Source organism: Apteryx mantelli, chromosome 2 (assembly GCF_036417845.1).
Source record: "Apteryx mantelli isolate bAptMan1 chromosome 2, bAptMan1.hap1, whole genome shotgun sequence".
Taxonomy (NCBI): Eukaryota; Metazoa; Chordata; class Aves; order Apterygiformes; family Apterygidae; genus Apteryx; species Apteryx mantelli.
In genome coordinates this window covers 145,366,921-145,388,586 of record NC_089979.1, presented here as the reverse complement: position 1 = coordinate 145,388,586, position 21,666 = coordinate 145,366,921, and the positions used below count along the sequence as shown (strand labels likewise).

The following is a 21,666-nucleotide window of genomic DNA, read 5'->3' as shown; positions in this document are numbered from 1 at the left end:
CTTCATGTTTATTCATAAAATATGAATAATATAATAGATTTGAACATACACACATAATCTGATTTTATATACTATGTGAAATGCTCATGTTTTATACTAAGGCTCTACATGACACTGAAGACACTATTTTACATACACAGTCAAAAGATATTTGACCTTCTTATCTATAAAGTTCAGTAGCTAATGATTTTTTTTTAATTGATGTTAGGTCCATAGAAAGCTAGATCTTTAGAGGCTAACATTAGAATGAGCGTGGCTTATCACTTTCACTCTCTAAATATCTGAAAACATAGGTTTTTACAGGATTACATGAAAAAAATCTAAAATATTTCTTATCTACAGCTTAAAATAATCTACTTGGAAGAAATGAAAGATCTGAGGTGACTATATTGTGTGATTTATTGATTTATTTTTATCGACTTTGTAAGTAACAGAGCAGAGACAATACTCGTGAACTGATGAAAAGAAGCTGAGTTTGCATAGCCAGATCTGCAATTTACAGCAGGTGCATGTTGCAGAAGGGGAAAAGAACAACCTGTTTTAGTTATTTACCGGTGGAAGAATACTTGTAATTCTCGGTAAATTATTTAGGTCGTAAATTACATCAGGCACCTAAATTCACGAGCTGCCGGGGTGGGTGATCATGACAGCACCCATAAGTTGGGGGGTTTCGGGGCAGTTTGATCAGCTGTGAGGCGCGCGCAGCACCCGCCGCCTTCCCCGCGGCCCGGGGTGAATTCGCGCTTCCAGTCAGTAGCAGGAACACGAGCGGGAACCTCTGCAGCTCATCCAGCGTCACAGCTGGCTGCTGCGAGGCGGCGATCGCTCATCGCCCGGCACCACGCTGCGGCCGCCGAAGGGGCCGGGACCGCCCGGCCCGGCCCAGCCCCGCCGCCGGCCCGGCGGGAAATGGCGGGCAGCCGCGGCGCGCCCTCTGCCGGCGGCCCTGCGCACCGCGCCGCGAGGCGCCCCGCTCCCTCCTCCCTCCCTCCCGCCGCCGCCGCAGCCTGCGGGAGAGCGGGCGAAAGGCGAAGTGGGAGAGGCAAGGAGAGCTGAGGTGGGGGGAAAAACAAAAAGGAGGTGGGAACCTACAGAGGGGACGGAGAAGGGATGTTATTTCTCTGTCATCGAAAGCGGGAAAGTTGGGCGCAGAGCAGGGCGGCCAGCGCGCAGAGGCGCCGCCGCCGCTCCCCGGGTCCGAGCGGCCGTCCCGCCGCCGCCTTCCCCCTGCCCCTGCCGCCCCGCCCCCGCCTTCCCCCGGCCGCCGCGGCCCCCGCCCTTCGGCTCGCTGCTCCCGGAGCCGCCGGCCGCAGCCCGCCGCCAGCCCCCGGCGGCGAGGCGCGGCGTCCCCACCTGCTGCCGCCGTCCCCGGCCCGCCGAAGGTGCCGCTCGGGCCCTTCCCTCCTCCGCCCCGTCACACCGCACGCGCCGCCTCCCGCAGCGCAGCTGAGGTGAGGCGCGGCGGCGGCTGCAGCAGCCGCGCGGGCGGGCTCGGGCGGCGCGGGCTCTGCGAGGCGGCCGGCTGCAACCGCCACGCAGCCGGGCGGAGGGCAGAGCCATGGGCGCCGGCCGCCGCCGAGGAACTCCCCTCCGGATTCTGCCTCCCGCTGACCTGGCTTGAGGAGGAGGGAGAGAAGGGGCCGTCGCACCCGCGGACTGTGCAAGTTGCGCTCTGCCCTTCTTCCTCTCGGACCCGTCTCCCATCCGCGGAGCAGCATGCGGACTGGCCTCCGCGCTCCCTCCGATGTGCTCTGGCTGCCGCCGCTGCTGCCGCCTTCAGTGCATCCTGCTGCTGGCAGCGCTAACCCGGGCGCTGGATGAGACGGGGTGGGGGGAGCGCGCTGCTGCGGTTCCGCCCGCTCCTTCATGCTGGCTCCTGCTCCGGCGGGGGTAGCACCGCCGCCGCCGCCGCCGCCGAGGAGGAGCCGGGCTGGCCGCCCCCCCCGCAGGGGCGCGGGGCCGGGACGCTGCCCCCGCGCAGCCCGCCCGGGCCCGCATGGCGTGCTACCTGGTCATCAGCTCCCGGCACCTCAGCAACGGGCACTACCGCGGCATTAAGGGCGTCTTCAGGGGACCGCTCTGCAAGAAGGGCGCTCACTCGCCGGTAACCGACCCCCCTCTCCCCGTCCCTCGCGCGCTGCCTTCCCCCGCGCGGCGGGAGCGGTGCGGGTGGGTGCGCGCGGGGCGCGGCCCGCGGGGGGCGGCCTTGGGCCTCGGGGCGCGGCGGCCGCCTCGCTGCGCGGCTCGGAAAAGTTTCTGTGCCGGCGCCGCCGGTGAGGGGCCGAGGGGACGGGGACTGGGGAAACGGCGCCGGCTCCTCGTGGTGGAGAAAGTGGGTTGCCGTCTTGTTTGGGTTTTTCTTTTCTCTTTTCTTTTCTTTTCTTTTTTTACTGTATCGCGTCTCAAGCTTGTGCCGAAGGAAAGGTTATTTTTGACGCTTTGCAGAAAAGTTGAAGGCTGCTAGAGGGGAAGCTGCGGTGTTTGTGTCAGCTCCAGGTGTCCTGGTTTAGTAGCTTGTTCAAGATTTTGACGCTACGGAGGAGCGAGAATGATCGACCTTCTGTTTTCCGGCTCAAAAATGAACTTGTGCTTTAGTAAACTACCTGTCGCGACCGAAGTCTAGACAGAGTTATGTTTGAAGTTTGGGGAGGAACTGCCAAGAGCAGAGACTGTCGAGCTGTCAGAGACGGTCCCTGTGAGTTGCTAGAGACGCTTCGCACGAGCGAGTGCGGGGGGGGAAGGCGAGCGGGGCGCGGAATGGCGCGGGGCGGCGCGGAGGGCAGCGGCGCTCTAAGGGGAGCCGCCATGTCCTGCGGGGTGCGGGGATGGCGCGGGGGGCAGCGGCACGCCCCGAGGGGAGCCGCCATGTCGCTGCGGGGCGCGGGGATGGCGCGGGGGGCAGGGGGCGGCCCCGAGGGGAGCCGCCATGTCCCCGCGCGGAGCGGGAATGGCGCGGGGGGCGGCGGGCCGCCCTGAGGGGAGCGGGACACCCTGAGGGAGCCGCCATGTCGCTGCGGGGTGCGGGGATGGCGCGGGGGGCAGCGGGACACCCTGAGGGGAGCCGCCATGTCCCTGCGGGGTGCGGGGATGGCGCGGGGGGCAGCGGGACACCCTGAGGGGAGCCGCCATGTCGCTGCGGGGCGCGGGGGGCAGCGGGCCGCCCTGAGGGGAGCCGCCGTGCTGGGGCGCGCGGGAGGCGCCGAGGCGTTTTAGCCTGTCCTCTCCTAACGGCACTGGTAGTAGTATCGTAAACGCTTCCGTAGCGGTCACTTAACTTTCCCTGTCAAAGTACTGCATTTGAATATGTAAAGCACTCCGGGACACTGAGCTGTGGCCCTCAGTGTCGGGCTTGCAGCGGTGCCAGCGAAGCCCTGGTCCCGCTGATCGGACACCCGCTGGCCTTAGCGGGGCCAGATTTCACTTCATAGCACACGTACGCGCCAAACGCATTTTGGAAACCACTTGTAATGGCGAAATCTCTGCTTTCTGTTTCTTGACTTTTAATGATGGAATGAAGTAACATGACAAATATTCCATTATACTCCTGAAATCTCTTCTGTGTGACATGTCATGATTCTGATACAGCACCTACAGGTTCTTTGCTTGTACTGTTGTATTTTTCTTGTGCAATATAGTAAAACACTGTAGGTGCCATTAATCAGACACTGAGCTGTGTTTAGGTTCTCTGACCCGTGGATCTGATCTGCCATAGTGTGTGGACCCTTCTGAAGTGCAGGGATGTTGAGATCAGATGTTAAGTGAGATTTCTGTCCAATATTATAGAGGTAAAAAAGAAAAGATCTCAAAGATCTAAAGTGGGAAGAAGCTTGATTGTAAATACTTTGTATTTAGTAGCACCTTGACAACTGATGTTCATGTCAAGCAGAAGAAGTATCAGAAGATGTAAGGATAATATCCCTATTATATTAGGGATAATAGAAGTATTATCCCTAAAACAGTGCTATGGCACAAATCTATTAGCCTTCACTTTCCAGCTTCTTTCCCTTTCTAGCTACCTAGTGAGTATGCGCGCCACCCCCTCAACCTAAACACTTAATGAAATAAATGTAATTGTCTGACTTGATTAAAAGATCATCATTTTTGAGATAGTTCTGTAAGGAGCTGAGAGAAATCTATGTTGAAATGCAAATATTAGAGCAAAAAAAAACAAGAAAAAGTTGTTTGGATTTTTCTTATTGCTTAAAAAGACTTACTGTGTAGAAATGGAGTTGAAAAATGCTTAGACTTTACTTAAAATCAAAGCATCTTAGTATGAGGCCAACTATCTTGAGTTTAGTGGGAAAGAAAAAAACTAGAATAATAAATATTAGAAAGTTGAAAATAACCTCATGTCGTTTTCACCACATAGAAGCATTATTTTATGTGAGCTTTCCAGGGTTTGAAACAAGTAGTAAGCCCACTTTGTCTTGCTTTCCATGAAAACAGAACCTCTTGTTTTTGAGATTTACATGGCCAGAAGGTGGGATACTTTACATTTATGAAATATAATGGTTGGGACCACTTCTGTAGAAGGGACTGAAGTTTTGTGCTCCGTAGCTTTCATTCTGAATTTTTGAGGGAAAACTTTCACTTCTTCCCTTATATTTCTCTTTTCTTTTTTTCCCTTACTTCTCCTTTTTAGTGTCCACTCTTTGAAGTTAGTCAGGCTTTTGAGATGCTAGCATCTACCTTCCAGGCAGCGGGCGGTTTATGGGAATACAGGTACATGATAAATTAACTTTTTATTAATGTTGGGTAACTGTAGTTCTAGCACTCTTGTTTTTAAGTGTCTGATATTTAACTTCTAATACTGCTTTTACATATGCTGTTTCATATTTTTGTTTGGGTGTCTAAGAGAAAAATAAGGGATACTTAGTTGGCAAACTATGCTGTTAATACTGTGCTATTAAGTACTGAAAGCAGTGATTCTCTAGATTAATCTGCATTTGCCTACAAACTTACAGCTTTCCAGATCATGTCTTTCTTGTGTATCAAAGTGTATGAAATTTGGAACCTTGAAAAGAGAACAACAAAACCTGGATACGTTTTTACATTATGGAGGAAGGAGTCATGCGTATTAAGATTTAGTACTAATTGAGGTACCCACATTCACACACACTTTTTTTACACACATTTAAAAAAATATGTTTTCATTTTCTTTTGAAATAAGCTATGAGTTAAACTTCTAGCAAGGGAATCTTAAGGAACTGGCATTTATTTGTATTCCCTGTGCTTGTGCTTTTATTAAATACCTCCCAATTATAACTTTGAAAAGTACAGGCTGTCCTGCAGTCATTTTTAAAATGCTGAACTTGGAAGTAGTCTTGAATACTCAATTTTATAATTTGTACCATTAAACAATCCTATATTTGTGCACTATGAACTATCTCATGCATGAGTCTACATAGTCTTTAATGTATAATGTGTACCTTTCTATATTTAAAGTGTTCTGTATTAACAGACCATGAAATGTCAGTAGACTTAAGGCTGTGCTTTCAGATATGAGAATGGTACTGAATATTTTAAATACCTTTATCAAATTTCATGGCTATGTGAACAAGGATTTTTCAGTCTGGATGCTTTCATAGTATTTATTTAGCATACTTTACTATTATTTTGTCAAAACCAAGAACAGTCCTTCTTCCTTGTATGCAGAGGGACCTTTAGCTGTGGTAAGAAGAACAAGAAATGTAAGACTACAAAGACTGTGCACCTCATTTGTGCGTATGAATGTGAGGTGGCATGGTGAAGTTGTCATAAAATCTTCTTAAGCTTCCACCTTTCCTTTGCCCACTTCCACACATTGGAAAAGGTACTAGCTGTGAACGCTTTGGAGTTGGGATCTGAAGGTAGTGGTAATGAATTCAGAAAGAGTGGAATTAAATTAGAAGTAGTCGCCAGTGAGTCGTGTATCAATGGTGTTGTGATAGACTTGCACAGGAAAGGGAATATTGAGTTTGAGCCTGATGCCAGCATTACTGAGAGTAAAGCACAGGGAGTGGAAGGAGGAAGCTGCTTATTGCAGAGAACTGATTCTGTTTTGAAGCTTTTTGATTTTATCTGGGAAAAAATATGTTCACAAACATCTTATGAGGAAGTGGTAGGAAGTTTTTTTGACTCCAAGAATTTCTGTTTAATGAAATACGTTATGATGCAGATGCAGAAATCTTGCTTTTATTTTAGACTAATGATATTGTCTACAGGATTTTTGAGCCCTGAATGGATTACATTGATCAGTGTTTTTGCAGTCATGACAGATGTACTGTAATATTCACCTGTAGCCAAACCTGCTCAGAGAGTTATTCTGTCACACCTCACAAGCCTAGCAAAACTGGCACTGAAAAGGACTCGGCTGTGAAACTTTCAAAGAAAATCTTTCAGGATACAGCAGCAAATGGTACTGGGGATTCAGCAGATGGCCCTCTTGCTTCTGAATCATTTCTGAGTCAATGATGTTATTAGGGTGCACTGTTCTGCTTGTGGCTTTTCAGGTGAGCTATGAACAGTCTCCTTTACTTCTTGTTTAAAAGATTGCTTTGTATTTTGGAGGAAATGGAAGTCCCAATACCTTAGCCAATTTTTGTCTTGCCTAATTATTCTTCTTCTGTTGTTCTGTTCAGTGCAGTTTGAGTTGAATACAGTATTTTTCACATACTTCACTAAGCGGTTTCCTAGTAAGGCTGTCAAACAGCTGCTCTGTTGCACTTAGTGCTTATTTAATTTCCTGGGGATGGGGAGGTGTGGGAGAGGGGAGGATGATTCTCTGTTACACAGAGCTGCATTTTCAACAGCGGAGCTCTCAGAGGTCCAGAGGTCAATCTGCACAAATATCCCAGTGGTTCTAAATAAGTACATTCCAGGTACTTGGAAGTAGGGTTTGTTTAGGTGATACTAAGCCACAAATATACTGTTCCAGCACTAAAGCAAGTGTAACCAGGACTGAGTAACACCTTGCTACTCTTTGTAGCAGATAGCAACATTGGGCACTTAGAAAGTTCCCAGAAAGTTAAAGTGTGTTTGAGGAATTAGGGACCATAAATAGAGTTTGCTGAACTCTATGAGAGCATGGCAAAAGCAGTTCTCCATCTGCCTGAACATGAAGGGGAAATGGTAGCATGACTAAGTCCTGAACAAAGAATGTCAGTTTTGTTTGCCACCAGCAAGGAGAGATGTGTGCCAAACACAGGTGTGGGAAATTGTGAGAAAGCAATTTAAAGGCTAGCATGCTGAATGTGTATGATATGTAATGGGGTCTACGTGGCAGCAGATTAAAAGGAGGGATCCAGTGTGTATCTGGGTGACTAGCTGGAAGACCAAATAACGTGGGAGTCTCTGATCATAAACATGTCATCCCTCAATGCTGTGTCTGTACCCTAAAACAGCTGAGAAAGCAGACAAGAAGGCTATGCTATAGGCACTATCAGAGGAAATGCACAGGAAATAAAGCTTGTATTAAGAAATATTCTATAAAGGAGCAAATAGTGAACCAACAGCTCCAATAAGTAATCTGTTTTGGGTAGCTTCTGTGGAAGGAAAAGAAAAAAAACCCAACCATATTAGCAAAATGATGTAGAAAGAAAAAGAGGGAGAAATAGGAAAGAAAATGGAAAGTAGTACTTTCACTCCTCTGTGCCAACAGCCTCTGGGAGCTACCTAGAGCAGAAGGGGCCACCTGCCAGGGGGAAACCCTGCACATTCTGCTGAAAGCATAGAGCACGCTGTTGAAACTACCTGCCTTTGTACACAACAGTACAAGAACTAAGGAAAGGCACTCTCATTTATCTATTTCTAATGTCATTGCTTTTAGGCACTTCATTTTCCTGCTGCTGGCCTGGGCTGAGTGTATTTCCTACCAGCCCTAATACCTCCACCATTCTATAGAAAATAAACACTTATGCAGCACACACAAAACTTTGAGGTGAACTTACTTCCTGATTTTGTGGTTCTTCTTACTGTGCTTTATGTGAATTTGTGCAACACATGAGAGAGAATGAGCCTTTAGAAAATACATAAATGTGTTTTTAACCACACATAGCATTGCTGTCCTTGCCTTTTATTAAACCTGTTTTTGTGTTATATATGGCTTTGGTACATATTTTGCTTCTAATTCCATCATTGGTTGAAATCACTTTGTGTATAACATTATAATCAAATTTAATCATTTCAGCCAATTTCTGCTGGGCCATTTCCTTCTTCCACAATTAGCAGTAATGTTAAGCAGGTGCTTTATGTTTTTACAGTGGCTTTCCAGCAATCTAATATTTTTATTGGTCCCTGAATAGAGTTCTTAAAGCTAGATCATCTGGAAAGGTTTGTTTGTACTTTTCTTCAGAATGGAGATAGTCCTGTGTTACGTCCGTTTGCATTCTCACTTACAGTTCGTGCACATTTTTACTCACCCAGAGTGTAGCAGTTCAGTTCTTTTTATTCTGCACTGTGTGCGATCTTGAAAAAATTATGTAGAGTGCTACTGTTTGTGAAATAGGTACTCTCTCAAATAGAGCCTGGTTTTTGGCTCAATGCACTGAGCATTAAAGGCTGTTGCTCAGCCTGTGCCTGCCCTGCTTTTTGGACCTCTCCCCAAAGGTGCTGTCCATGGGGAGGACTTGCTCACTGGCCTAAGGGAAGATGACAGAGCTGCTTGCTCTAACTAGAGCATTTTTGTTTTCACTTCTTAATGACTAAATAAAGTGGGTAACTTTGTTTATGTAAATAATTTCATCTGAGATATAAAGCTATGGTCAAAATAATCTCATAATGTGATTCTACTTACTCCCTGCCAAAAAGGATTTGCAGGAGCTTTTTGCAAAAGGTTGTTAAATGGAGAAGGAAAAGAAGGCTTTTAAAGACTGGCCAAAATGCACATATTTTTCCCCTACTTCGGTTTCCTGATAGACTGTATAGCCCTTGGCTACAAGGCATTTTTTGGCATTTAAGACTTTTTCAAGAATCTTTGTTAAATCTTTTTATTACGTTTCACCTGATTCCCTTGGAAGACTTGAGTCATTTGTTACCTGCAATGTAATTTTTCTCACCAGTATTAGGAAATCTGTGGGGAGTTTTAAGAACAGTGTGGGAAAATATTCCTCTAGGGAAAATGTTGACTTTATGTGAAAAAAAATAGAAATTCAGAATGTTTCTATCTGCATACTGAAATATTGCTATTTTAAAATGCTACTGTTGTACCCTGTGGAGATTCAGTTTTGCTGCTTTGTGCTTCTATCCACCTGTGTAAGTCTGGCTCCTTCTGTAGATATATCTTCCATGATGCCCTCAAGGTCTTCACTCCCAAAGACAGTGCATCACATTTGTAACAACACACAGCAGAAGCTGTAATCCTTTTAGAGCTCAAGATCTAGGACACCACTGTAAAAGTTTTCTTACTCCTACATCAGTAAAAAATCATGGATTGGGGATAGTTTATTTAAAAGGTCAAATTAAGTTCATCATGGTGTCAAGTCAATGTCAAAGACAACTAGAGATGCATAAATGGGCCTGCAGGAACTGAAATTCCCAACCAAAAATGTGCAGTACCACTAAAGAACTAGTTTGTCCATCCAAGGAATTAAGTGGTCTCCACTGTGGGAAAATAATCATTCTGCAAACATATTTGCATGCAAAGGTCCATACATTCACACATTTCTAAAAGATAGAGCCTTTAAAAGAGCTATTTAGCATTCAAACCAACAGTTGCAAACACTGTTTTTTTCAAGATTCAACCAGCTCTGCTGTTAACCTTTGAACCTTCAAAACACTGAGTGAATAGTATTAAAATAGCTTGATTTATGATGATAATCTGTATAGGTGATATCAGAGGCAGTCACTGTAGTATTAGGGTATCTGAAGTTCACTCTTGCATTTCTGTGTTTTATGTATCACTGCTTGTCTTGAAAAATCAACTACTGCGCATGAGTAACAAGATTTGTCATGGGGTATGTACATATGCCTGAAAATACTGTTCACTGCTCAGAACGTATTGTTCGGTACCCAGTAGTAAGACACTTTAATGACAGCTTTCCTCCCCCCCACTTATACTAGACTAAATTTATGTGCATACTGGATAAGATGTAAACATCATCATCAAAATTTTGTCCCAGTGCCGTAGTTATGCATAATGATAATTGGCAAGCTGGTTCAAGTAAAGAAATAGAACTATTGCTGGGAGATTGCATGCAGCTCTGAAACAATTCATACATTAATCAACTCTAGTTGGTATCAATTTTTCAATTGATGTTTTCCCTGGAACACATTCTAAAACAGATTTAGTGCATTTATGTCAACAGAAATATTCTATCTATATTCTGCTCAGACTGAACTGCAAAGATGTATTTGACGTTGTTGAGAAAATTCTCAGTTGTAATTGGCTGTAAATCTGCAGCCTGCATTTCCAACTTAGATTGTATCATATTAGGAAGGCTTGTGAAACTGGACTGGAAAGTGTAAGAACAGAACTTCCTGAAATATTCCCTTTGATAGCAAAATATTTTACAGATGGGATTTGGGGGTTAAAAGGGTTAGAATTACATATAAAATCTGTATGAATGCGTGATTGGAGAGTCTGCTAGAAATGCAAGCCCTTACGATTATTAAGCTGTTTCATGTATTTAATGTTATTGTCAAAGAAAAGTTGTCATATTCAGTTTTTATAATTTTAATTTTAGTAATTTTTATGGATTTTCGAAGTGAGCAGTACAGATCATTTGTCTATACTAATCATTGTTTGTCTGAGCTGATCATCGAATCTTCAGTGGAAGAATGAAATTCTGTGAGGTGTGAAAAGCTCTAACCACTGATGTTTTGTATGATGGTGTTCTAAGAAGGAGGAAAAGGGGTGTATTCCTGCCCCCGTATGTTAGTCACCTTTAATCAGGAAAACTGATTTCAAATCCTGATATTTTGAGCCTGTACTTGAGCCGTTGTCTCTGATTACAAGAAGCTTCTGGAGCTGTATTTCAGGTTGACAGGGAAAGAATATGCAAAGATCCCCATGTGGTTTTCTTGGTGAATATTATGGTCCAAATACTAGCTAAGGCTGGAGATCAGTGAACTGGATAATCATAATAATTTCACTGTATGGAAAAGGCACTGCTTATTTTCAGATACTGTTCTGAGTGTGTCGTTGTTCTGGAAGGCATGATGGTATAGGAAAAGGAAGAGGGTGGCCACAACTTGCATGGCTGTGGGACTGCACCAAGCAGCTGCCCTAGGGACGTGCACACCATCAGAGTACAGGGAATGGCTCTGCAGGTCTGGCTTGTTCTCGTCTGATGAGCACCAGGTCACAAATTGTCACATAGCTGTTGAGAATTTGTTTGGAAAATAAAATTTTAAAGCACAGTCATGTAGGCATACAGCAAAAATCAAACACACACAATATGATGTGTATGCAAGTAGTTTGTGTGTATCAAATAATAAATGCGCATCCTGTAAATGTCATTGAATCCACATGCAGCTTTTCCTAGCTGTCTGAATACTTAGCTGCAGTCCTTATAAAGCTGTACTGTTGCTGTTCCTTTATAGAAGTCTAAGGATGTTATGTTGCATCCATACATGATGCATGGACACTAGCATTTTCCTCCTGTGATGTTAAGCATACACATTCTTTTAAAGAAAAGATAGCAAAACTGAGGTGGAAAGATAGTTTAGTGAGCCCGGTTAAGAAAGGTTAATACTGTACAAAGTGGTTAGTACTAATCCAAAGATTTCAGATCTACACTGGAATGATAAATATATTCTTGGCTATTTAGTGTGGTAAAGAGGTAATGTGAGGAAGGCTGAACAGTGTTGGAGATGGTGATTTACTCACAAAATAAAGAGCACTTTTTAAAGTTCTGTTTCCTGTATTGAGTGATAAATTTTTGTGGTTACTAATAATCAGTAGAAAAATCAGAGATGTGCTGTTTAATGCAGAAATTGTATTCATGTCCTATAAAACAAAAATGGTATTGAAATAAATGTTGAATATGCGAGCTTGCTGATTTTATATTTCGTTAGTATTTTCTGCTGAAGACCAATTTATCACTGTAGTGTCTTGTATACCCTGTAGAACGGGAGTTATTTTTATTAGGCATATACTGTAAAGTATATGTGTTTTACTTCTTAGCATTATAATATATATATTTTAGAATTTAAAATACAAAAAATACAGATGCAACATTGTGGTTATTTATCTCAGAAGATAACCCTCCCCCCAACAGAATCAAAAAGACTGTCTCTAAAATTATTCCCTAGAGGACATGTCTTATTTGAAAATGGCAACACTTGGTGGAGAAAGATGTGCCTTTCATTTTGACTAGGTTAATAAATCTGCGCAGCATAGGTTTAGACCTCTCTTATTATTGGGGGACAAGTTTTCATTCTGTGACGTAAAAAAAGGAGCAGTGATAGGATTGGTTTTTTATTATAAATAGCAGATGTTTCTTGAAGACATGGCTGTAACAGAGAGGGTTATATCTTCATGCCATAATATAATTTCTCATGTGGAAAGGAAAATGGAACAACTAAAATTTATTTTTTAAGGGTTTTTTTAGAATACGGTTTACTAACCTGGGTATCTGTTCAGGTATTATTTCCTCACCTTAAAGAATCCCTGACTTCACAGGAGATTGCATTTGATAACTGTGGGTTGTGGGATCAACCTTTAAATATTTATGTTGGTTTGCATCCGTGATAACTTTCATCAGCAGAGACGGTTATAAACAGCAAATCACAAGAAGTTAAATTTTTTTACAGCAGTTTAAACAAGTTTTTAGCATAATATTCACAGTCAGTAAAAACTAAGGCAGATATGCTTAAAATCCAGAGCAAAAATGTTTTGTTTCCATGATGTATTCTTGAAGTTTCATTCTTTAAGTTATAGCAAATGAGGCTTATTACATATGTACATCTAGTAATGTTCCAGTGGAAAAACATTTTTTCTACTGTATATTTAGATTTATCTAGGGTTCACTTATAATCTTAAGTAATAAGGACCTTGAATGTCTTTTTTTCTCAACCCTAATAATGTGTTGCTTACCCTAAGACATTTGCCAAAATATATCTAATTACAGTAATTGTGTTTTCCTGACATTCCAAATAGCACTGTTTGAAGAGTAAAATTATGATTAAAATAAAATACTTTAAATGTTTTTTGAAACTATTTTTAGCTGTGTTTGATTGTTGTACCAAACAATACTGTAATCTTGAATAACTGCAAAACTCCCCCAAACCAGCCAACCCTCTCTCCCCCCCCAAAGCACACCAAAATCAGAGTTAGCAGGCTGAGATCACCAAGAATATAAAAAATCACTAACAGACTTTCCTACTACATTTGTGCAGGTTAAATTCAAATCTTGCCCCTCGATGTGCCTGGGAGCAGCTATCTAAATCCTAATTGGCTTCCTGATTGCACTTCGAGCATGATAACTGATCAAGTAATTGTGGCACCTTACACTGAAGAGCTTTAAGTACGTAAAGGTACTGTGAGCTGCCTCTTTACAATGAAAGGTGTGGCTGCTCATGTTATATGTTATAAATGAAATTCCATTCTTTTCTATCATCGTTATGTACTTACTTGGTTATGTTTATACTACTAACCTCTGGCTAATAAGGATGGTGAATGTAGGCATTAGGCATTAGACAGCCTTAAAAAGATTGATGCTTTTGATTACAGCATACTGTGCAATAAATTGTAGGGTTCAAATCTCTTACAGAGTTGTAAAGGATATGTGGTATCTTAAGAAACATAGAGGTGTCAATTTTCTACTTGATGGTACTAATATATTTTGATAAGATCTGCATATTAAGAACAGAATGAGCCCTCAAATACAGTGATTTAGTACTGCAATTGTACACTGTACTTCACTGTGAGTAGAACAAACAATAAAAATGTGAATCTTTGCCTCTACTCTGAAGGGCAGTGAACAAAGACATGTAGGCATTACAGCTGGCAGGTGTGGAGACGAGCCGGTTTTCAGAAGTGGCTGGAAAGAGGGAAGGAAGGGGGTATAGTAAATGTGTATGGGGAGGTTAATTGCCAAGTAAATGAGTTTTCTACAGAAAGCGCTGAGACCCAGATTCTCAAAGGCTATGTCTAGGTTAGTAAACAGTGCCAGGAAGTGTTCCCGGACACTGGCACTTAATTGGCTGCACTATTAAACTGTGAGTACCATTTCTAGTACGTTTGTGGCCTGGACCATGTAGCACTCTCTGAAATGTTTCTTGGAGATGGTTTGGGAATTAGCATAGGGCAGGGACCATTACCAGCAGGGAGTTTGCATGCAGACACTTGCTTCTGGAAGCTAAGAGAGTTTAACAGCATTGACATGGACTGTTTAGTGTCAGAGAGTGGTCCTGAGCCCTTCTGTAGATAGAGCCAGAGATGCATAAGTGTTTCACCTCATGGTCAGCACTCAATTTTCTGCCAGCTGAGGCAGGTAAAAGCTTGTTTCCCTTTTTATTTGCCTTTGAAATCCCTCCCCTATATAGGGGGCAGGGAGGTTTGCTGCTCCTTGAGACCTACTGCCCTGCAGGGCTAGTCCCATATGCCTGTATGTTTGGACCATCTCTGACTTGTATTGAAATCAGGTCCAAACAAACATCTCATATGTGGTACAAATCTGGAGTAACTTCATGCAGTCAGGACTTCTCAGAATATTACCTCCCCAGTCTACTTTTGGCTCTTGCTCTTCTTCTACTTTGTCTTTCTTCTAGCCACTGTAGATCTACTGTTTCTGTTTTTGGGGCAGAAGCTACAGCAGCAGCAGCCATCATCTCTGTGGAGGCCTGGGCATATTTGTTCCATCTGACTGAGTCTTGATCTGCCCTTGCTTAGGTTCTGGATGCATTGCAGTCATCCCATAGTTAGCAGTTAAGCCTGTGAAACATGTTTACTCAGGATTTTTTACTCTTTCCTCTTTGAGATAGCATCAAGTAGTGCAGAGGGAAACTTGTGGGAAGTGTAGGCAGCCTGTGGAAAGAAATGAACTCAAAGACATTACCAGAATGGGGCTGCAGATATTTTTTTGAAAGACATTAGGGGTATTAAATATATTTGCAAAATGGGAAAATGAGCAGAGAATCAAGGAGACGGAAGGTTAGTACTGCAGATTTAGTGTTGTTGAGTGGGAAATCACAGGCATGTGGACTAGCTTTTCAACAGGAGTGGAGGTGGAAAGGAGACGTTATTAAAAGAAATGTCCCTGATAACCAAGGGAAAGAAAAATCTCCAAAGGCTACATTGAGTCTGTCTAAGGTGAAAGAAGACTGTGTTTTTGTCAGAGAAAAAAAGAAAGAAAAGTTCAGACTTGGACATTTTAAGACTGCATTGACAAAGGTGAGAGCAAAGCAGGGGAAGATCTGTGAGTTGGTTAGTGGTGACAGTCATGATTTGGGATTGCTCAGCAATGATGTTTTAGGCTGGCGAAGAGCAGAGGTACTCTCCAGTGAGAAATCAATATAAAATTATGGTTTACCTAGCGGTGTGTCTTCATCAATCCAGGCCTCTAAGATACCAATGAATGACTGCATTCAGTGACAGGTGGGGGACCTATTATGGATTCTGACTGAAATTATGAGCTTTCTCTATATGTCTGAATTGGTGTAGGACGGCCCTTTGCTTTACCACTCTTTGCGCACCATCTTGGGCTAAAAATTTGAAAAGGAGCTGTTGAAGGACTAATAACACTTCAGTATTTACCACTGAATGTAATCTCTCTATGGAATACAGTAGATGTGTTCAAGCAATTGTGGGAGCCGGCAGAGTCAGTACTAGGCCCTGGGAAGAGGCCGTGGGGCTATGAGACTTTGTCTGTAATGCTGCAGGAAAGGGACGCGTGTCTTGCAGGCAGGTGACACGTCACAGCGCTTGCCCATGCACCCAGGTGCTTTTCCCCCCTTGAAACAAGGTAGCCTTTTCCAAACTGCCTAGTGGGAACAGTGCCCATCCTCTGTTGTTTCCCAAACAATAGTTGTACATTGTCTGAGAAAAGGGTGGTTGCCTGAGGCCAAAATTGTGCTGATATATATTGTAACAACAGAACAATATTGCTGGTTTTGTAATAGTGCTTGAGCCCATGTCCTGGCTCTGGTTAGTTACTAGAGTAAGTGTAGCCTCTGCTCCAGCTCCCTTAAGGGTACATTGAAGAAAGGACTGTAAAGGGGAGCATATTGGGACATCCAAAGATTGAAGGGTAGTGGCTAGATCTCCCAACAGCAGTCTGGTGGGGGGACAAGGTGGAGTGGCTAGAATTCCTCACCATTAAAAATCTGTTTCATGTTTCTAATCAGAGGAGTTCCAGTAAATGTGATATACATGTGCTGGCTGAATAGGAGAAAGCTCAACTTCACTCTCAGGCAATGAATTTCAAAAGTAAAGAATAGGTTAGAGAATATTTGGGGATCAGAATGAGCTCCTTGGAATGCTTTCCATAGTTCTTTCAAGCATTCTTGAAATTCATGGGGGACACAGGTGCCCAGTGGCCGTCTGCTCAGGGCAAGATTTTAGCTTGTGTAAATCAGTTGGTTAATTGATTGCAGTTTGCAAGGCTGATTTATGCCAGTGAGGATCTAGTCCTTAGATTTTTTTACTAAGTAATCTGGCTAAAATGAGTGAATACCAGTTAACTAGGACCTCCAGGACTGAGACATCACTGTGCTTCAATCATAAAATTGTAAATTAGAAAGGAAATGGAACTATAGTCCAAAAATAAATGCTTGTATTTTTTTTCTGGACTCTGTACATTGACTGTCTTCTCTGTACTACTGAACAACAGACAATATTGCTTAATTACAAACCACACTGCTATAGAGAATATTTTTACACAGTTACCATAAGACCTTGCTGACTATTCAGCAGCTCTTTGATTTGCACACTCTTCTGCGGGTATGTAGTTTGACACAAAACTTGCTTCCACTTTCTTTATAGCAGAGAGATGTTCATTAAGGAAGGACAGTTCTGTGTTTATTCACTGTAGGACTGTGGTTTTATTACATACTCACGATAGTAGCATCAGTGCCACTTGCTTTCAGGGTCAGGATTTCTGGTTGGAATAAATCAGATCTAAGTGAAAGACATATTGGCATTTCTTAACTTTCCAGCAGAAAAAGCTCCATAGAAGTCAGTTGCAACTTTTATTGATTTAGAAATGCAGGGCAGTGTGCTTCTAAATGTTAATTAGCAATCAGACTTAAGTTCTATCACAGAGATTTTTGTACATTAAAGCTAATACCTATCCTCTGCTGTTACAATTTTGTGTGTAAGTCAATGACAAGGCTTGTTAACACCAGCTGATGACATAGTGAGTGATTAGTTTACTATGGAGGACAAGTGCCATTTTCGTGTTTCTTTTGGAATATAATGCACAATATTTTATTAACAATATAAGATGGATTTTCTGGGTTAGTGTGTTTAGAAGTCCCTATAGGGATTTCTGTTTATTTGTTTTCCTCTTAGATTGCAGTGTTACCACTCTGATAATTTCCTCTAACGTAATATGTACCAGAAACCTGCCAACAGTCATTATCTGTAAGGCTGCTGGAGAAGGGATTGTACTCTTTAATGACTTTAATGGGACCCTACGCTTGGATGAAATAGAAGGACTGGCATTTATTTCCACAGGGAATAAGATACCCTCTCTTCACAAGGATATGGAGTCACTCTGCTGTTTCAGTTCTGTAGCTGCCTGCACACCAGGGCTGCTGTCACAGCTGGAGAGAACTGGAAACTTGACAGTATGGCCATTCACTGACTGTAGGGGCACTTTGGAGCTTGGTGCTTTGCTGGGCAAGAGCCTTCACCTTCTGTGTAGTCTCACTCTTTCATGTTGTTGATTCAACCACTAGGCAAGTGAGAGGCAGAGGCACTTTGTTATCCAGAGTTAATAAATATTTCCACTGTGATACTAAGTGATGATCTGATGAGTCTGGCAAATTACTCCTATTTATGGGGGTGCCAGAGGTTTTGTGAGGCTATTTCAGTTTGTCTAACTGGGAGATATATATATGTGTGTGTGTGTGTATGTATGTATGTATGTATATGTATATTATATATCTATTTGGGATAACTGCTGCCTTTCCTGTCAGTATGTCCACTAGCAGTGCTGTGCTAGGTGCATTGTGACAGCTGAATAATAGCTAGTTTCTGTGTCTCTACCAGAAAGTTCAGGAGCAAACTTGCAGTCAAACATGGAAGGTCGAGCTGTGAAGGGCTGGATTGTTCATCCTGCCTTTCTGAGATAAGCTTGGAGTCATCATTGCTCAAGCAGATTGTGGGTGGCATGGAGCACTGCTTTAGGAAGGAGAAAGGGACAGAAATATAGGGGAAGCTAATATGTGAAAACAGAAATTTTTCCATTGTTTTTGTTTCATAAGAGGTAAGAGGTATTTGTCTGTGGCCAAAAGCCTGCAATGTGACACTAATTTTAAAACAATTGACACAAAGAACTAAAAGCTTTAAAAAATAACATCTGGGGAATTAATGTAAGGATTTTTTTTTATTCTCTAGCTGGTTAATGAACTAGTCGAGAATTGCAGCTGGCGGTGGACACTGCTGTCTCAGTGTGGTATTTGTCCTACTTGCACTAGTTTATTCCCACCCTCAAAACAACTGACACTCGGATACATACTTTATGGAGGATTTTGGTTAATTTGTGTGTAGTTAGTCTATAAATATAAAAATATATATATATAGGCTGCAGGCAATATAGTGGAAGAAGGGTTGGTCATAATCTGCAGATAAATGATATGTTTTAATGCTGGAACTGTCTTCCTTGCATGACTATAATTCCAGTCTTTCTCTTAGAGTGTGTAAACTATAAACGGTTGCTCTCTTAGCACATTGAGTGTATTTATCACAAACTAAAAGTCTGACAAAACGCAGCTTTTGTCACGAATAAATGAAGAGTTTCCCTCTTTAACTATGGTGTTGAGAATGTTTTTGTGTAAAGGAGGGAATTGTTGGAGTGAGGGAGGGGACCCCGGAGTAACGATGAGTCTCAATATGAGTATGGTCGTTCTCCCTTTATTAGAGCTTACACAAAGTATATATATCATCAAGCAATACGCATGCGTTAGCAATAGTTACATGATTGGTTACAGTCTCTGTCCATACATATAAAGCGGATACATGATTGGTGCAAAGTTGCTGACTATGCTCCATCGACATTTATGGAACCGAGTTCCGTCCAGACTTGTTTACCAGTTTTGTGAATACCTTCTTTTGTAGTGCTGAAGGCCGCTATACGGCCACGTTCAGCAGGCCTCAGCAGGTTCGCTTGCCTTGGCCTACATAAGGCCGCTTTCAGCAGGTTCGCTTGCCTTGGCCTACATAAGGCCGCTTTCAGCAGGCTCGCTGGCCTTGGCCTAGATGCCTTCCTCTACCCCGAAGACGGGATTGCTCATCCCAATCAGAGCATGCCCGCTCTCAGTTAACCATTCCTCCACAGGGAATGAATCAGTAGCTTTTTCAGTTGCAGGAGCACAGCTTCTTACAGTAGGTATGTCCCAAGGAAGCACAGCTTTTTAGCAAGGTGTGTGCAATAATTTATGTCTGAACCATTTGTTAATATTGGCAAAGCGTCACAGGTACTCCAAGTGCTATGAGAGGCTGGGGAGAAGAATGTGGCAGCCGACTGCGGCTTCATCCCCGCACGGAGGGATGAAATTTGTACTCAGCAAGTGATCTGAAAGGAACATTCGTTTTCCTGGTAACTAGTAGAGGAATTAATCTGTGCTTTGTAGTTTCAGGTAGTTTTACTGAGCTTGGCTCTCATGATTTTTAGCAAAATCTCTTGTAAAAATGTTGTAGAAAGTTTTTAGTCTTCTGTTCAGTTACTCTGCCATATACAGTGGCACATCTTACCCGCTCTTTGAACGTTTTACACTCCCAGAGGGATTTAAGGCTAAATACTACTGTAGAGTACAAACTTAACGCATCAAATTAATTTTGCAGTGTACATACACAGTAATGAATAATGTGAATTAACGGCTTAATCCTGTTTATGCTGAAGTCATGATTTTTTAGGTTTTATTTTGGTTTATGACAGGAATGTAGAAGATCTTGATTTTTTTGCCAATTATATAAAATATTTCATATTATTAAATCAATATAGGCATAGTATATTAAGAACAAACAATGGTAAAAAAATTAAAAAGACATTAGGTTCTTCTAAAAGGAAGATAATGCCAAATTTCTACCAACATTTTTGCTTTTCATGAAGAAGAAATAAGTTTCCAGTCTTACAATTATTTTCTGAAGCAAAAAGTCAGATTACTTTCAGATCATTGTGTCATCCATGCTAGAAAATGGGAATTGATGATTACTGATTGTTTCTCTCAGGTTTGGCTGGACAGCAGACAAGGTTAATGTTCAGTGATTGTATAGCTGAATTTATATTAAATGATCTTTAAGGCTGAGGTATTTAGAGGCCTTCAAAGTAAGCTGAAGGCTGCTTGTGTTTGGAATGTGATCTACTGTGTAATGAGATTTCTCCTACAAAAAAGCTGGAATTTACAATCCAATGTTCAGAATCAACAGCAGAAAAAATATTTTTAAAGTTTAGAAACATACAAAAAATATTTACAGATTTTAAAGATTTGTATACATATGGTAGGGGAGTGGAAGATGCAGGATTTTAAGCAAAGAAAAATTTGGTTTATGCAGGATATTGCAAGTGATGTGAGTTCATACTCTTGGTGGGACTGTTAAAAAGAATGTGGGTTAGAGAGGCTGGAATCATTATAAGTAGAAAATAAATGTGTAGAGAGATGTATTAAGATGAAAGACTGTGTGGAAAACTTAGGATACCCAACAGTATGCGTTAAAATGTTTCTAAAGACTATCATACCTTTGTTTCATCATTTCTTGGAATTGGACATGCTTAACACATTCCAGAGGTTTTTTATTAACTAATTTATTTTGCTTTTCTGTGGCAAAAGAATGGACCATTTCTGTTTCCCTTTAATAAAGACATTCTTGCAACTCATTATTTTTGAATGCTCCATAGAAGAAAGGATCAAACTGATGGTAATTGTAGACAGCTCATAATTTAGGCCAGCATCTTTTGGCTATTTTGGAAATGCAGTGTTGCTGTTTTCTGTCCTGGAGGGAAAACAATGAGTTTAACACATGCACAATGACTTCCCGTGTTAAGTCAGCTTGAATTATAATCTCTGAATGTTCTATGGGAGAAAGAGCTTTGAACCTAAACTCGATTCTAGCCTTCCTCACTACAGCCTGAGAAGAGGAGGTAGTTTTTTCACAGAACAGCGGAAATCCTGTGGACGTCTGACTGCCTCTCCTTCCCTCTGTTTTATACGTTAATTAAGTAAAAAATACGTTAAGCAAGCCTGGAGAATGGAGGGGTAGAAGAAAAGCAAGGTAATAACGCTTTGTGAAGGAATCCTTGCTTGCTTCCGTTGTCTCCCTGCTTGTTCTTAGAAAGCTACGTGCTTTGCTCTTAATACCATGTGATAGCTCAGTACAGCCTGTACACCCATGCTGGGCTGGCTAAATGGAGAAGGGCAAAGAGCAGAAGGTTAGGAAAGGGATTTACAGGGAGACAAAGAAAGTTGTGTCCTCTTTCTCCAGGAAGCACCTTGTGCAGACAGCAGCAGCAGTAGTTGCAAAGCATCTTCCTCAATCCCAAGGGGAAGTGGTGCAAGTAAGAGGCAAATTGAAGGGTTCAGTTT

At 42.4% G+C, this 21,666-nt stretch overlaps 1 protein-coding gene across 1 annotated transcript in view; it reads left to right on the top strand.

The window, feature by feature from the left end:
• The first annotated feature begins 1,892 nt into the window (after positions 1–1,892).
• ZNF804B (zinc finger protein 804B) overlaps positions 1,893–21,666 on the top strand; it is a 251,004-nt gene continuing 231,230 nt past the window's right edge. Inside the window, exon 1 of the mRNA XM_067292503.1 lies at positions 1,893–2,104. Within this exon, the coding sequence (XP_067148604.1) occupies positions 1,997–2,104 (108 nt within the window). The 5' untranslated portion in view covers positions 1,893–1,996. The remainder of the gene's footprint in view (positions 2,105–21,666) is intronic.